Below are 17927 nucleotides of genomic sequence, written 5' to 3' on the forward strand. Positions count from 1 at the left end.
AGCAAACTAAAAGCTGCATGTTCAAATGGTCTATTAAACATAGAGGTAGGCTATCTGGAATTTCAGATTAATTTAGTTAATCAGGCATGAATATATTGTTTATCCTATTTTTTTAACAATCATAATCAGTTAACAATCATTGCGCGATTTACAAACTTAAACCATATAGTTAAAAGCACTAGCTCTTATATAAAAGACTTGTTTTAGAATAACTGCAGGGAGGCCTTATGCCATTTTATTTTTTATCTATTACTCTTTGATAAAGCAACCAGACTAGAAAGTTTAATACCCCACCTTTTTCATATTTCACGTAATTATCAAGCACTCAACTATGATAGCTAAAGACATATATTTATAGTTCATTGCAATTAATTTGACTTTTCTTCTCTGTTTGGCGTAATTTCACAGCACAGTTCCGGGAGCATCCAGAAACTTCCTCTCAGTTGAGCGCTGACGTGACGCGGCCGCTTTCTGTGTTTTGATTGGTCTGATTCACTGGACTTTTCCAGAAATGTATCGAGTGCGCGCTCTGGTGTATTTAAAGAGCGGATGGGTGGCAGATAATACGAAACTCATCAGAAGAAAAGCGATCTGTGAATCTAGCGATAAAAACCCTAGTCTGTATTGACTTTTTCCGTGACGAGGTGTAAATTAATTTTATTGAAGAGTCGCTCTACGGTAAGTCTACATTTATTTTACTTTAGGGTCTAGGTTAAATGCATTGTGTAGCCTAGTACCACTCATGCATCTACTTAATATGTTTCAATATTTGCTTTGTATGTTACTATTTTATTACATGCAGAGAGTCTATCTCCTGAATAAACAAGCAGGAGGCCAGTTGCATAAACTTTAAGACTGACTGTATCTTATGAACTAGTCTGACCAACCAGCAGTTTACCAAGATTTAAGTGAATTTTGAATTCAAATTAGACTGATCTACCATTTTATGTAACTTTATGTAACTTAAAAGAGAAATTTAGATGTAAGACTAGTCTGAGCAGTTTATGCAACTGTCCACTGTATTCACTGTTACACTTTATTTTTGCATTAAGAAAAACAGTTTGTTACTATTATACTCTAAGAGTACAATACCTATTTTCTTTGTACAATAGTATATATTTATATATATTCAGAAAAATTCTTATTTTTCTTTTTTGTGTTTTCCTAGTTTTTAACTAGTAACCAAGACATGTCATCAGCAAAAGGAGTAGCCATTGGCATTGACCTGGGCACCACCTACTCCTGTGTGGGGGTGTTTCAGCATGGAAAAGTGGAGATCATCGCCAATGACCAGGGGAACAGAACAACACCCAGCTATGTTGCCTTCACTGACACAGAGAGGCTCATTGGAGATGCAGCTAAAAACCAGGTGGCCATGAACCCCAACAACACCGTGTTTGATGCCAAGAGGCTGATTGGCAGGAAGTTTGATGACCCAGTAGTGCAGTCTGACATGAAGCACTGGTCCTTCCAAGTCGTTAGTGATAGCGGAAAGCCACAGGTTCAAGTCGAATACAAAGGAGAAAACAAGACATTTAATCCCGAAGAAATTTCCTCTATGGTCTTGATGAAGATGAAGGAGATTGCTGAAGCTTATCTGGGGCAGAAGGTGACAAATGCAGTCGTCACAGTTCCTGCCTATTTCAATGACTCGCAGAGGCAAGCCACTAAAGACGCTGGAGTGATCGCTGGGCTCAATGTCCTCAGAATCATCAACGAGCCCACGGCTGCCGCCATCGCCTACGGCCTTGACAAAGGCAAAGGAGCAGAACGCAACGTCCTGATCTTTGACCTGGGTGGAGGCACCTTTGACGTGTCCATCCTGACCATTGAAGATGGCATCTTTGAGGTGAAGGCCACAGCCGGAGACACTCATCTGGGTGGCGAGGACTTTGACAACCGCATGGTGAATCACTTTGTAGAAGAGTTCAAGAGGAAGCACAAGAAGGACATCAGTCAGAGCAAGAGAGCACTGAGGAGGCTGCGGACAGCGTGCGAGCGAGCCAAGAGAACCCTCTCCTCCAGCTCTCAGGCCAGCGTTGAGATCGACTCACTGTACGAGGGCATTGACTTCTACACGTCCATCACCAGAGCACGCTTTGAAGAGATGTGCTCAGACCTCTTCAGGGGAACACTTGAGCCTGTGGAGAAAGCCCTGAGAGACGCCAAGATGGACAAGTCTCAGATCCATGATATTGTGTTGGTTGGTGGTTCCACAAGAATCCCAAAGGTCCAGAAGATTCTGCAGGATTTTTTCAACGGCAGGGACTTGAACAAGAGCATCAACCCAGATGAGGCAGTGGCTTATGGTGCAGCGGTACAAGCCGCCATCCTCATGGGTGACACATCTGGAAATGTCCAGGACCTGCTGCTGCTGGATGTTGCGCCACTATCTTTGGGCCTCGAGACTGCAGGTGGAGTCATGACGGCCCTCATCAAACGCAACACCACCATCCCCACCAAACAGACCCAGACCTTCACCACCTACTCCGACAACCAGCCCGGGGTCCTGATCCAGGTGTATGAGGGAGAGAGGGCCATGACAAAAGACAACAACCTGCTGGGTAAATTTGAGCTCACAGGAATTCCACCTGCACCACGTGGAGTCCCGCAGATTGAAGTGACCTTTGATATTGACGCCAACGGAATCCTAAATGTGTCGGCGGTGGACAAAAGCACTGGAAAAGAGAACAAGATCACCATCACCAATGACAAGGGCAGACTGAGCAAAGAGGAGATTGAGAGGATGGTGCAGGACGCAGACAAGTACAAAGCTGAAGATGATCTGCAAAGAGAGAAGATTGCTGCCAAAAACTCCCTGGAGTCGTACGCCTTCAACATGAAGAGCAGTGTGGAAGAGGAGAACCTGAAAGGCAAGATCAGTGAGGATGACAAGAAGAAAGTCATTGAGAAATGCAACGACGCCATCAGCTGGCTAGAGAGCAACCAGCTGGCGGATAAGGAGGAGTATGAACATCAGCTGAAGGAGCTGGAGAAAGTCTGCAACCCAATCATCACTAAGCTTTATCAGGACGGGACGCCGGCTGGAGGCTGTGGAGCTCAGGCACGCGGCGGGCCAGGGGCCGCTTCCCAGGGACCCACTATTGAAGAGGTGGATTAAAGCTATCACTGATATATGTCATGTGTCAGAACTCACTTAAACTTTGAGCAAGGATTTTTTAAATGACATTGCTGCTCTAATAGTCTAATATTAATGAATCCTAAACTACTGTATTTTATGTACTCAATTTGTATATACTGTTAAGATGTAAATAATAAAAGCATGATTATCTTTTATGGACAATGAACATTGTTCAAGTTTTTTTTATTAAATATTAAATGTTTTCTCATTCAGAAGGTCTAGTCATGTGGTTTCTTTTTTCAGTTATAGTAGTTAACATGTGTAAAGTGCTCTCTTTCTTACACTCTTCACAAACACACTTGCAACCATATGAAATGAAATGTGCACTTTTTTAATTTGTTAATATAAGTTCAGTTATTTTGTTCTGTTGTTGTTACGCAGTTTGTTTATTTTACATTGCAGCTGTTCTTAAACAGATTTCAGACAAGTTTACTGACCTTGGTGTTTTGTGTTCCTGGTAAGAGTTTTAATGTATTGTGAAGATATAATGAAAAAATAATTTTGAAAAAAAAAAAAAATTGTTGAGGTGTAAGATGAAGGTAAAATCTCACCCTAAACTACAGACTGCAAGACAAATCATATTTAAGCATGTTAATCATGTTAATGAAAATGTTACTCTAAAGTCAGAGTAGAATATGCCAAAAATAAACATTAGGACATTTTCCTATCTTAAGAGGGGTTAGTGAGTATTTTCACAGACAAGTATGACATCATGCAACAGCCAGACACACACACACACACACACACACACACACACACACACACACACACACACACACACACACACACACACACACACACACACACACACACACACACACACACACACACACACACATTTGATTTCTTTATTTGAATCCACCAATCAAATTTCTTACAGAAAGGGTTCAAATATTCTCAGAGATAACACAGCTTTGACATTCAAGGGTACATAAAGCATCTCTTACGCCACACAGCAAGGCTGCCTATCACAGCAGATATAGAGCAAAATTTTGCCAGCTGTTTAGACTTTCCTTTGGGTAGCCCTGCCAGTCTCAGTCCACTAACAGCCGATTTGTGGACATGTCCCAGGCTGCCAAATATCAATGCCACAAACTTACATGCATAGCCTAGGTCACTAATCTTTGCAAGGAGGGGTTGGTATTTAGTCATTTTTTCTAAAAAAGGCTATGTCCATATACAAATCATAAGCACAACCTATTTCAAGGACTAGCACCTCCTATCTATCTGTATCCATGAGCACAACGTCAGGGGTGTTAGGGATGTTTCTAAACAAATCATCAGAGCTGTTAAACCAGTCCGGTATTACTCGTGAATGTTTATACATAGGCATATTTTTTGGAAATATGTTTTGAACAGCACTTGCAATGAGATCTACAATACGGTCATGGCGTGCTGTGTAACCCTTTGTACATATTACAGCCATTTACAATATGGGCAACTGATTCAAGGTGATAAAAGAGTTAGGAATCCTAAATGTGTGTGTGTGTGTGTGTGCATACGAGGTGCATACGAGAGACGCCACATCATGGCAATTTAAAATCTTTAACATCTCGCCCGTTGTAACTGCCATCGTTAATGCAGCAGAGAAACTATGCTTTGGACATTAGTACTGAACACACACACACACACACACACACACACACACACACACACACACACACACACACACACACACACACACACACACACACACACACACACACACCACACTACAGGGTGAGTATTAGAGATAGAGAAAGGGAGATTTTTCAAAAATATGCAGCGAAGCAAAGCGATTCATTGCAAAATTGATTTTCTTAATCAGAATTTTTTTTTTCACATTTCTGAAAAATGACAAGTTGTCATGTTTATTTATATAGCACTTTGTATAATGCAGATTGTTGTTTTCCAGTTTATTACTGTGAAGCTGCTTTGACACTGGAGAATTCATAAATTATGAAACCGGTTCAATAAAGCAGCTCTACAGGAGACGAGTCATTATCCAGCTCAATTCAGTTAAAATTTTGTTCACATCTGACAGTGTCAGTGAAGTTGATAATAGGCCTATAACGGAAAAAGTGTATTTTAACCCCAGCTGAGCATGCCAAAGGCAACATCCTCCTGAGAAGCAAAACTGTGTAAAATCATTTTCAGAGAATCTCTCTTGTAGTGTATCTGATTTTTTTCTTTTTCTTTTTTTTTGTTGTTGCTTGCAACAAGAAATAAAACCCTAGAACTTGCCAATGGGGTTACATAAATAAATAACCGTTTAATCTGTCTGAAACTCAGGTTTACCATTCAATGAGGTCTACTGTGCTAGCAAATGTGCAGAGGGCGCTTGTGAGACAGAACCTTTTTGCCTATTAATAGCACTGAGGCCATGAGGCGCTGGAGAGTGACACACACACACACAGACGCACACACACACACACACACACACACACACACACACACACACACACACACACACACACACACACACACACACACACACACACACACACACACACACACTGTATGATCCTGCAGCACTGCCAGTCTGTGCTCCAGAATGAGGCTCAGGCGCCATCGTTACTATCTAGAGCAAATAAATACTCTTGTTCCGCCAGTTTTGTTATATACATCCCTAAAAATTGCCTAATAATATTTCTATACTGAAATAATATCTGCATCATAATTATTATGATATGATGATTGGTTTTTCATTATGCTTATATTTTTGGTGGCCTTCACACAGTGCGTGATGGAGCGGCGGCGCTGGAAGCAAACAATATATGCTATTACAATAGAGGAACTGACTGGAGTTTCTGTAATGTCCTCTTAACATCTCTAGTTGCTGTCCTACAAAAAACGTGTGACATTATCATTCACATACCAGCACTCTTTTAGTATTTCTTATTCTTCTTTTGATGTTTTATGGCGGTTGGTAAACCAGTTCATGGTGCGTAATCCGTATGTGGAGTGTGAGGGGATGATATCATGGGAAAATAATAATAATACAACAACAACAAAAAATTCCACCTATATTCTATTAGGCCTATATAACTTTGTTATTTTCATGAAATGTATAAGAGCTTTATAACCGTTATTAGAAGTGTTTAGCACATTCTGTAATGTCAGAGAATTAATGCCAGCAGATTTTAATTCCTCTTTTTCCTGAGTCTTTCACTTGCCCTACAGTTATTCAGCACATGCTTTACACTGGAAGTCCACAATGATTACACTGACCGGATGGATGTTTTCCTATCATCTGGAGAGATTTATTAAGAGTAGAGTGTCCAATTCTCAATCGAGATATAACTGCATCATCCTTTCCATTACCATAATCAGTTCTTACATGGCCAACTTGTTTGTGTATATTATACAATTGTCCTTTGTTTCCTTTATCCCATCTCTCTGACAGCTAATTTAACTTAACCTTTAATTTCTGGTTCACTCAAATGTCTGTGTATGTCTATATTTGTAAGTAAATTTTGGCACGCATAGAAATTTGACTCTAATTCTCATTTGGCAGATTCTCTACAAACTACTTCTATTAATATATCTTCCCTATTCAGATGTCCCATTCAATATAACTGTGGAAGTTGTGTGTAAGTACTGTTGTAGGTTTGATTTCTTCTACCCACTGTAAGGCTCTCTGAATAGTCGCCGTCTCAGTTGCATATACTAATATATTGTTAGCAGTTCTTTTTGCAGATTTAAAGTGAGGAATATACGTCAGTGTCTGTACGCCCAGTTTCTGGGTCTTTAGAAGCATCTGTATAAATCTGCAAAACATATAAAGTGTTTAGTTTTTAAATACTGCTGCACTATTGTCTCTTTTGGAACATTTTTTCTGGTTTTCATTTATTAGCTAAAGTATTTGCAAATCAACTGTTGGCATTGAGAAGAACCGAGGTGGATAGACTGGCAGAGCCACTGTGGGGCTAATATTGATATTACTGATGCCTATTTGTTGAGCCTGCTGTCCAGCCATAGCTATTCAGATATGTCTGCTCATATAACAGCAGTTTTACAATATATGTTTGACATGGTGATTAGTAAAATGACCTTTAATACCAATCAGTCCTTTTAATATTATTTAACTGCATGGTCTTAACCGTCACAAATACTTGTGCATAAATATTCCCGCCAGAAAGGGCGTTGGGCTTTGGAGCGATGTTCAGTGATTGGTTTAAATTTTAACAGACTCTAAGCCAATGGGCGACTCCCGCTCTCGGTTAAAGACAGTATGTGGAGGCGTTTATCTTCATTCTGTTCACTTCCACTGTGAAAGTTTTAGTAACAGAATATAAAAATGAGCGGCAGAGGTAAAACCGGCGGCAAAGCTCGAGCAAAGGCCAAGACTCGCTCGTCCAGGGCAGGACTGCAGTTCCCCGTCGGTCGTGTCCACAGGCTCCTCCGCAAAGGCAACTACGCCGAGCGCGTCGGTGCCGGAGCTCCTGTGTATCTGGCGGCTGTGCTCGAGTATCTGACCGCGGAGATCCTGGAGTTGGCTGGAAACGCCGCTCGGGACAACAAGAAGACCCGCATCATCCCCCGGCACCTGCAGCTGGCGGTGCGCAATGACGAGGAGCTGAACAAGCTTCTGGGCGGAGTGACCATCGCTCAGGGCGGCGTGTTGCCCAACATCCAGGCCGTGCTGCTGCCCAAGAAGACCGAGAAGCCCGCCAAGGGCAAATAACCGCTCCGGTCCCTCACTGACGAACAACGGCTCTTTTAAGAGCCACTCATCTGATCTGAAAGAGAGCGCTTTTCACGACATTTACCAACACTTAAATCTCTCTTGGTTGAGAAAAAGTGACCATTAATCTATTCTATGCTTATTCTGCAATGTAATTATAGTAGCCAAAATGTGTGCATGCCTATCGTAAACGTATGATAATCCCCTAGTATGTTTAGCAGAGACCGTGTGAAATGTTGCTGCCCCCAATCCATCTTCTCTAATAATAAATATACGTGTCTACTAAGCTCTGGTAATGTATGTGACCTTACTATATCCAAAGTAAAAAGCAAAATACATCTGTGCTTCTGTGGTTTTCTAGTATAACAAACTAAACAATGTTACTGTGGGTCCTCTGCTCTACTGAACGATCCTTTATTTTACAGACGGATGGGTAGTGTGTCTTATTTGACAGCAGTGATTTTATACAGACTGTAATGTGATTTTGTTTTGATCCGAGATCTGCACAATCGCTGGGAATTAAGGCGAGTAATTCAGAACAAATAAATAAAGCCACGTGAGGTTTGAGAATAAAGCCTATAGGTTTGATTGATGAGCAAAATAGTAAACAGAACAAAGCATCTCGAGCGGGAAACACTCCGCTTGCTTGAAAATAAGAAACGCGCAGTCATTGGCTTGCAGTCATAAGCACACGTCACACACTAGCCAATCACAAGCCTCTGCATCATCGTGACACTGTGAGCTCGTGACGGTCCAATGCTATAAAAACAGGCGTGTAACAGAAAGCGGCATTTCCAGCTCAAGCAGGACCGAGAGAGGAGAAACTGCATCGATGGCAAGAACTAAGCAGACCGCTCGTAAATCCACCGGTGGCAAAGCCCCGAGGAAGCAGCTCGCGACTAAAGCAGCGCGGAAGAGCGCGCCCGCCACCGGCGGCGTCAAGAAGCCCCATCGGTACCGGCCCGGGACCGTGGCTCTGCGGGAGATCCGTCGCTATCAGAAGTCCACCGAGCTGCTGATCCGCAAACTGCCTTTCCAGCGGCTGGTGAGAGAAATCGCCCAGGACTTCAAGACGGACCTGCGCTTCCAGAGCTCCGCGGTCATGGCCCTGCAGGAGTCCAGCGAGGCTTATCTGGTGGGTCTGTTTGAGGACACCAACCTGTGCGCCATCCACGCCAAGAGAGTCACCATCATGCCCAAGGACATCCAGCTGGCGCGCCGCATCCGCGGAGAGCGCGCTTAAACCCGCAACTGCTGTGCACGCGCGTCAAACCCCAACGGCTCTTTTAAGAGCCACATCATTTACTATAAACGAGACAATTTCAACTTTGACGTAGAATATAAAAAAACAAGACCCAGTGCAGTGTGGGATCTGATTTCAGTAAAAGATAGATTTGGGCTATTATGAGGGTGGGAAAATGTGCGGTTATACTGTTTCCTCAAATATGCAATTGGCCACTTCTGTTTCATTTGATCAGAGTTTATGGCATTTGGATCAGACAGCCAGTGATTAACACAACTACATGATTCCAATGTGCTTGTTTTCATTAAGCAGAAACAAATTCATGTTATAAATGTTTTCATTATGTATATGCATATTACTTTATACACACAAAACCATTATATGCGTGAATCTGAACTGGACAAGGATTTCAGATATTGCCATCGTTGTGGGAATATTTTGTCCCTATAATGTAGGATTTATTGAACATTTACGTTTTAGTTTCAGACTATCACGCATACACAGAGAGAGATTGGGCATAATTAGATGTCACTATTAACAATTTTACTATAAGCAATATTGGTATTTTTATATCTCGTGTCCCTCTTTGTTTACTTTGCTGAGCTTGTAGAACAGCACTGAGCCTTAACCAGTTCTACTATATATTATATTATTTGAAGAAATGATTAATTAAATATTTGATATAAAACAAGGGAAAGGCTCCTGCAGATCGGAGTGGCGGTTACATTTTTCGCGCTCTATATTTTGGGGGAGGGGCGCGCCCTATGTGACGCGGTGCTGCTTTCTGTCAGGTCCTGTAAGCAAGTGTAAATTGCATCCCTTCAACACTGATCATCCATTCCATTCTACACTATCAGTACTATATCTCCTTACCATGTCTGGAAGAGGTAAAGGCGGGAAAGGGCTCGGTAAAGGAGGCGCGAAGCGTCACCGTAAAGTACTGCGTGATAACATTCAGGGAATCACCAAACCCGCTATTCGGCGTCTGGCTCGCCGCGGCGGCGTCAAGCGCATCTCCGGGCTGATCTACGAGGAGACCCGCGGTGTGTTGAAGGTGTTTCTGGAGAACGTGATCCGCGATGCCGTCACCTACACTGAGCACGCCAAGAGAAAGACCGTCACCGCCATGGATGTCGTGTACGCGCTGAAGCGACAGGGACGCACCTTGTACGGCTTCGGGGGATAAACGCCTGACACAGGAGAAACTGACGAACCAACGGCTCTTTTAAGAGCCACACATCTTCTCATTTAAAGAGTCCATGTTTTAGCAGTTTTTGTCAAAACTTATTTTTTTTTAATAAAGTTGTTACACGTTATCATCGAGAGTTTAGGGTTACGTATTGCGTATGATACATGTATTATTTTGTTATTCAAATTGGCTTTTATTTGCTATTACTGTGGTTTAACTTTTAACAACGGTTTCATGAATCAATGAAGTTCTGAGAAAAATCTGCTTTTAAAGGGAGTCTGACCATTATTGATCTCTTTTCTCCTAAACTCCTTGAAATGTGGTTATAATGGGTTTTAATTAAACCATTGTGCACACTGTGTCTAAAACCGCTTATTTTATCAGAATATTACTAAAATCTATAAATAAAAAGAGCGTGAAATGAAACATAGGTAACACTGTCGTTCAAACATGGGGCGGTGGGCGGGGCTATTATTTAACCACCTGTGATTGGCCCTCGATCCACTCGTGATGCTTTGAGTTGTCCAATGAAACACGAGTTTACGGGTTCGGCCAATGGAAACAGGCAATCAGAAGGACTCCGTGTCTCCTTGTAAATTAGCATAGTGCAGTGAATAAAAGCCTCAGTGTCGCTGCTGAGTTCTTCACACTGACTCGTCAGCTCTGAGATCATTCCTCATCATGCCTGAGCCAGCCAAGCCCGCGCCTAAGAAAGGCTCCAAGAAGGCCGTCACCAAGAGCGCCGCGAAGGGAGGGAAGAAGCGCAGAAAGTCCAGGAAGGAGAGCTACGCCATCTACGTCTACAAAGTGCTGAAGCAGGTTCACCCTGACACCGGCATCTCCTCCAAGGCGATGGGCATCATGAACTCTTTCGTCAACGACATCTTCGAGCGCATCGCCGGTGAGGCGTCTCGTCTCGCTCACTACAACAAGCGCTCCACCATCACGTCGAGAGAGATCCAGACCGCCGTGCGTCTGCTGCTGCCCGGAGAGCTGGCCAAACACGCCGTGTCTGAGGGCACCAAGGCCGTCACCAAGTACACCAGCTCCAAGTGGAGGCCAGAGGCGCTCACACAAAGGCTCTTTTAAGAGCCACTCACAACATCCTGTAAAAGAGCTGATGATGCTTGCAGAATCTTATTGAAAAATCTTTTAAACTTTAAATGTTACATGTGTTGAATAGTGTTTGAAACAGTTAGTAACCCAATTTTGTTTTTTATAAACTATCTTGTGTTTGTAGCTTGATGCATGTTTTATCTAAATTAGTGACCTGTGGTTTTGCAAAAATGACAACTGTAGTTTAAGTAGACTACAGATTAATATGGCAAATTAGATAATTAATTCAAAGATAATGGGATATTTATATTTTTTAGAATTAGTTCTTTAGTGTTGGATAATTATTAACTTAAAAACACCTAAACTAGATTAACTATGCCACAGTTTTGATATATTTCAAGTTAATTTAATTGATATAGAATATTTTACAATGGCCACTGGCTGACTAAAGAGCTTCACAAAAAAGAACAAAATAATAATACCTTCATATAACTCAAGTGAAGCAAAGCTTAGAGCATCCTTGAAACAGAAGGAGCAAAACAGTATCAGACTCAAATTAAAAAAACGTACGACAAAAATAGTAAAACAGTATCAGACAGATAAATGCTGTCTGCAATACATACTGTAAGTCTATTTAAAACTGAAACCATCTTTGCTTATTAACAGGAGCTGGGCATCAATCCTGAAAGAGGCTCAAACACCAAGAAGCGGACAACAATGAATCCTCATGTGAGCACCTTTTTGAGGAAACTTATTGCCTTTGAGTGGGAATCATAGTTTTTTTTTGCAGCGGTAGTTTCAGGCTCAGTTTTGAGTAGCCTTGTTCTTTTTGTAATTTTTCAAGACAACTTTGCACTACAAGATTGTTACACAATGCTGTTGCGTGTGGACTCATTATAATGTTTGAGACTGAGAGGAGCGCCAGACCCCTTTACGACATTCCTTCATCGCTCTCTCCCTCGCTCTCTTATCTTGGCATGACGGCCTCATTCCCATCCTGTCCATCACTGCTATTGTGACACAGCTAGCTGAATAGTTGAATTGTGAGAAAGGTAGTAATTGCAAGTTTGCACAATTTCTCTGCATTTTTTGCATTTTAAGATGGCTTATGACTAGAAAGTTGAATTTCTTGAACTCTTGAAGTTCTTGGCATCTGCTGTACATTGAAAAGTATTTATTTGTTTACATTGGGCTAACATTGACTTTACCTCAGAGTTGTTTGTTGGGGGGAGGGGGTTAATTGTACAGTGATTGTAAATTCACAGTAAATGGAAGCTTCATCTGCATTACTTTTACAGTAAGTTACTGGACAATTTTAGCATGACTTCCACAGTATACATTGGAAATTCACAGTAAATTCTTGTCAACTTGTACATTACTTTCACAGTACACACTGTAAAAGTACAGGGCCTTGTTGTAATGATTTACAGCAAAAGATTGTAATTCCCCAGTAATGCACTGTAATATCACAGTAATTGCTTTGTCATTGAAGCTGTGAAGTTACAGTATACAGTTGTGCTTTTACAACAATGCATTGTAATATCACAGATATAAAATTACAGTAAATTGCTGTGATTATATTTCACAGTATATTGCTGTAATTCTTACTGTGAAAGTCATGCACAATTTATCCAATTATTTATTTTAAATTCACAACGAAAAATTTCGCAGTGTAGTGTTGTAGTTCCTGTTGAATTTTGTCATTGGCTCTTTTATTGTTTTGGTTAACTCTCCGTTGTTTGCGTTTCTGTCTTTGCTCCCGTTTTGAAAGTTGTGAGATTACTTTAAGCTTTCCTGTTTCTTTTCTTCTTTTGTATCTTTCCTTTTCTCTGTCAATGTACTGCTGATATTTTACAGGATCTTCCATCAATTTTTCTATAATCTATAGACCTTTCAGTTGATTTCTTGGGAGCCATTCTGGTTAAAAAATAAGAAAAAATAGTTTTAGGAAGTAAAGCATCTGACTTAACTTTCATTGTAAAATCACACTATTATGCTTCTTTAACGTAATTTATAAACGCATAACATGATATAGATAGTGACACAGAACATGTCATTACCACCATCACTTGTCATTACCATCACAACAAGTTGTGTGTTGGTAATGACGTGTTGCGGTAATGACATTTTTTATTTTTTTCAGGAAAAAAGACACTTTTTCAGACATCAAATTACACTGTTCTTTCATGATTGACATGTGCTCCCCTGCTAGTCTTCATTTCCATGGTTACGGCATAAACAAGTCTTACCCTCAAAAATATCCTTGTTGTAATCATAGACTGTCACGGTAATGACAGTATTGTTGTGGACAATACTAAATTGTTAAAAAATATTCACAGATTTCACAGATATGAACCCAAATTATGCATCAAGTGCCTTTTTAAGTTACTGTTTAAACATATATTGTGATTTTTTAATGAACTGATAACATTTTATCACATTTTCAGAGCAGATAAGTTTTAAAGTCTGGGTTGGGGACAAGGCCTGAGTAGCCAAATATTAGTGATGAAAACATTTTTAAAAATGGAAATATACTGATTTTAGTGTATAACATTGTTTGGTGGTGCAATAAATATTATTTGAAATAACTAACTATTTATTTTATAATATAATATGTTTACATGAATGTATAACTTGGGGACATTCATGTTCCCCCATAGAATCACCCATACATATATCGCCTATTTTATTTTTGTTTTTGTTGTTTTAAACAGAAAATCATTTGTTAATCAAACGTTTAGCTGTCGGCCTTTATGATAGAACTATTGTGCTTTTTGTTCACGGTTCTAACGGTGTATGGGTTGACTACATTTTTCAACGTTTTTGTTTTGTAGCAGTGAAAAAAAAACTACCAACATTAGCTAGAAACAGTATTAAAGTAGTAGTAAAGAGTTGAGAAGAGAGCCGTGGAACTGCTCAGTTAGCTTCAGAGTCACTGGTAAATGTCACATTGTAATTATTTTACAATGACTGGTAGGCTACTGTCTGTATTATTGCTTAACACAATTTTTGCGAGTTCAGTTCAATTCTTGATTTAAAAAAATTCTCTCACATAATGCTGTACATACCAGCAGAATACCGGCACATGTCTGGTTGCAACTGTTGAAAATCTGCATAACTCAGGGTAACAGATCTGCCTAATAAGGGATTTATAAGGATTTGTATGGTCTGTCCTTGCAGCTGACTTGAACCTAGATGCCGTCAGCCTACCAGCCCTCATGTCAAACCATAGCCTCGACTTTCCCTGTTGTCGTGTCTCTTCCTCAACTTTTACTGCCTACAACATTGTGAATTATAGAAGATGAAATTAATGACACCTTCAAGCACATGTTAGTCATATGAGATTAAGAGGGATGACTATACCTGCTCTGGGGTGACTTCCATATCATTGAATACCACATCACATTTTTTCTCAAGGTCCGAGGCAGACAGCTTCGGTTCTGGGCACTGTATAACTCAGTCAGGGGCTGTTGTAGACCCAGAGACACCACCTTTGGTTGAAACTGTTTACAGTAGTGCGGCAATATACCTCTCTTCTCTGAAGGTTTGGAGTTGCATTATCCAGAGTCTTGTAGAATTGTCCAATAGCTGCTACAGACACACCAACTTTATTCACAGATGGACAACCTGAATGCCTTTGGTTGTTTACAGGAGGAAGTCCCCACTGTCTGGGCCCATTAGTGCAGCTTTTGTCTTCCAGATGTTTAACAGCAGAGTCTATTGCGTACAGCAGAGCTGTTACGCCGGAGCACACATCTCCCGGCCCGCTTTACATGTACAGTGGCCGCACAAGACTGTCCCATCTTTCTTCAAGGATACCCATGGTTGTAGTTGGGTTTCAGACAGTGACTGGCTATGATGCACCTACAATTACAGAAAGTGGCATAAATACATTATTCGTACATGAATGTTATTGTGATGTTATTGTTTACTGCTACAGTGAAACCATAAATGTACCTTGTGAATACATCTTAATCACTATGCTGTTTAACTGGTTGAATCTTAACATACGCTACAGCGAATTTAATCACATAAGAAGATGCTAGATGTTACAATTATATGTGGTTACTAATCACAGACACTCCGTGATTTACTACATGGATTAACGTGTGATCGATAATTAATGACTGCAGAGCTGGGATGCGTCCAGGCATCCATTAAAAAGCCACGGCCGACCATGTCCTCTAAGATCATAGCCTACGTGTTATATAAATCTTTACTTAAGTAAAGAATAGATGTTAATATAAAATAAACCACATTGATGTCTTACCTTTGCCATTATGAAGTACCACCCCCCACCGTTAGCGTAGCATCACGTACCTGTAACCCAGCCAGCTACAAAGAACTGGTAAGCATCCAGACTTTTAAAAGCTTTGAGATCAGCCCCAATGTATGTGGATACCCCGTTTACCACATAGTGGTACAAATCGTGTGGGCTGAAGTCGGGCAGACTCTGTGATTTAATGAGGTCCGTGAAAACTGAGGGAGGAAGAAGGTACGGGTCGGTATCCAAACCTCTTCAACTCTCCAACTTCTCCAAATACCTCTCTTTGTGAGCACAGATGCCCTACCTCGACCGATAACGGCGCTACAACTTCTCCAATAGAAGACATGACGTTTAGTGGTAACGTTATCTATTTGTAACTATTTAAAACTAATCAAACTTCCCGCTCGTCTACTACTGTTAAGCCTGTGCGTCCAGTGATTTTGCCGTCCAGCATGAAGTCGTCACGTGGTCGTGGTCACGTGTTTGCAAAGTGTCTATAAACACAGCTCATTATTCCATTCGGCCCGATTGCTCTGATAGACTGGGCGACTGTCACTCGTTGCTATGACTACCAGCACTGCTGCTACAGGAGCTGCCCACATGCGCGCACTTGGTTGACTCGCTCATTATGGAAGAGGAGAGGCCCGTACCGACCGCAAGCCACGAAGTCTCACAATTATGGCAGAGAAAGAGCAGTCAAAAAGGTATTTTATTACCTGTGATTCTGACATGAGGTCACTCAATCGCACTGCGCTCCTCTCCGCTCCGCTCTGGTAAACGCGTCCTCCAGCTGAGCGGTTGGCTTTGCGCGTTCAAGTGTTTTGGGGTGTGGGTTTGGAATGAGCTCAGAAGGAAGGGGGTGGGAGTTTTTCTGTTGGATACTTTCAAAATCTAGCAGTTTTTTGCTAGTTTCTCAGACTTACCTACCCCGCCTTTAATTATAGGCCATGGAAAACAAGTGAGTTTTTAGAAGTGACTTGAAAGTGATCACAGAATGGGCTTTCCTAAGTTCTAATGGCAAATTGTTCCACAACCTAGGATTGAACCGTTGACCACAGAAATGCTTGATCCCTCTGCGTTTGAGTCTAGGATGTGGGACTAATAACAGGATCTTATCGCTGAGATTTATAAACAAATAAAAGTATTTTAAAATCAATTCTGAAAATAATGGGCATCAATGAAGGGACCTCATATACTATACTACTTATAATAATACTCACTTTTAATTGAATATACTTACTAATACACTTTATGTATCCACTTACTATTAACATTACTACTAATAATAGCAATGTTAATAGTATGTGGATAAATAACGAAGACAGTATTGAAGCCATTATTGCAGGAGCACAATGCAGTGATTGGTGTAAAGACAGGGCTTGCGTGTACAGACGAGCAGCGCTGAGGGAATGCAGGAACATCAAACCTGGAGCCGAAACATCTGAGTCAGATCAACTTCAGGCCAGAACAGCAATACAGTGTTAACTGAGGGTCAACCACTCCCAAATACATCACATCATGTGTCACACGCAGACTTCAGAGACAGTGTGGACAAATCCCCCCTCCAACCACTGTTCGTCCTGAACAACACTTTATTCGGGAACTGTTATAATGCCTCAGCATCAGCAGCATCAGCAGAACAAGCACTAGTTACAGTGCAGTTGATGACAGGATTCTTCAGCCACATCAGACACACAATACGAGCTTAGCTGTAACTCATGAAGGCATTCATACGCTGAAGTTAGTGATGCCCAAGCAGCTCAATTACAATTAGATATCAGAGAGCAAAGTGCCTCTGATTTGTGGCACAACTGTAAAAGACTTAAAGCAAGTTCTGCAAAAAGGTTCCCGTCCATGCAACCACAAGCAGTGACACATTTCTATGTGAGCACATATACCCCTCATTTCGTGGTAACTATGCGACTAACTATAGAAAAGGAAATGAATGTAGAGCCGAGAGCTAAAAGAAGAGAGCATGAGCATTACTCATAGGCACTGTTGTAAGTGTGCAAGAAGCATGGCTCTCTGCCAGTCCTGAACACTTTTTCTATAATATATGTTGTACTGGGGAAATTCCTCTTGACGGCTGCAGGAATGGTTGCCTGAATAGTTTCTCTTGGAAGCCATGGAATTAGAGTCATTTTTATCATTTTTTAGAATTAAATCATTTTTAAAAACTCCTAGTTTCCACTGACCGCAGTTTCCCCTCAGCTGGAGAGTACACCTTCTCACAGTGTCACTGCACCGCTTCAGCTTCATTCTCAGTTGAGAATATATGTGCTATTGGATGACCAGAGTAATGTGTCTTTAGCCAGATCAACCGTCTTTGATATTTTCCAACCCAAGGTGATGCTTGTGCATATA

General features: G+C 41.2%; 5 protein-coding genes across 5 annotated transcripts; all 5 read left to right on the top strand.

Annotated features, from left to right (window-relative positions):
* Positions 1-522: 522 nt before the first annotated feature.
* LOC143746196 (heat shock 70 kDa protein-like) lies at positions 523-3354 on the top strand. The gene is made up of 2 exons (XM_077237960.1): positions 523-678; positions 1169-3354. Exon 2 carries the CDS (start codon positions 1190-1192, stop codon positions 3119-3121), a length of 1932 nt encoding a protein of 643 aa, XP_077094075.1. The 5' UTR covers positions 523-678; positions 1169-1189; the 3' UTR covers positions 3122-3354.
* A 4041-nt stretch (positions 3355-7395) lies between these two features.
* On the top strand, positions 7396-7854 carry LOC143746206 (histone H2A). Its single transcript, XM_077237968.1, has one exon. The coding sequence runs from the start codon at positions 7422-7424 to the stop codon at positions 7806-7808; it is 387 nt and encodes a 128-aa protein (XP_077094083.1). The 5' UTR covers positions 7396-7421; the 3' UTR covers positions 7809-7854.
* A 763-nt stretch (positions 7855-8617) lies between these two features.
* Positions 8618-9106, top strand: LOC143746165 (histone H3-like). The gene has a single exon (XM_077237927.1). The coding sequence runs from the start codon at positions 8641-8643 to the stop codon at positions 9049-9051; it is 411 nt and encodes a 136-aa protein (XP_077094042.1). The 5' UTR covers positions 8618-8640; the 3' UTR covers positions 9052-9106.
* An 819-nt stretch (positions 9107-9925) lies between these two features.
* Positions 9926-10261, top strand: LOC143746166 (histone H4). The gene has a single exon (XM_077237928.1). It carries the CDS (start codon positions 9926-9928, stop codon positions 10235-10237), a length of 312 nt encoding a protein of 103 aa, XP_077094043.1. The 3' UTR covers positions 10238-10261.
* Positions 10262-10921: 660 nt separating this feature from the next.
* Positions 10922-11329, top strand: LOC143746235 (histone H2B-like). Its single transcript, XM_077237997.1, has one exon. It carries the CDS (start codon positions 10922-10924, stop codon positions 11327-11329), a length of 408 nt encoding a protein of 135 aa, XP_077094112.1.
* Positions 11330-17927: the final 6598 nt, after the last annotated feature.

Source organism: Siphateles boraxobius, unplaced genomic scaffold (genome assembly GCF_051911475.1).
Source record: "Siphateles boraxobius isolate OS27281-9 unplaced genomic scaffold, OSU_SipBor_1 214, whole genome shotgun sequence".
NCBI lineage: Eukaryota > Metazoa > Chordata > Actinopteri > Cypriniformes > Leuciscidae > Siphateles > Siphateles boraxobius.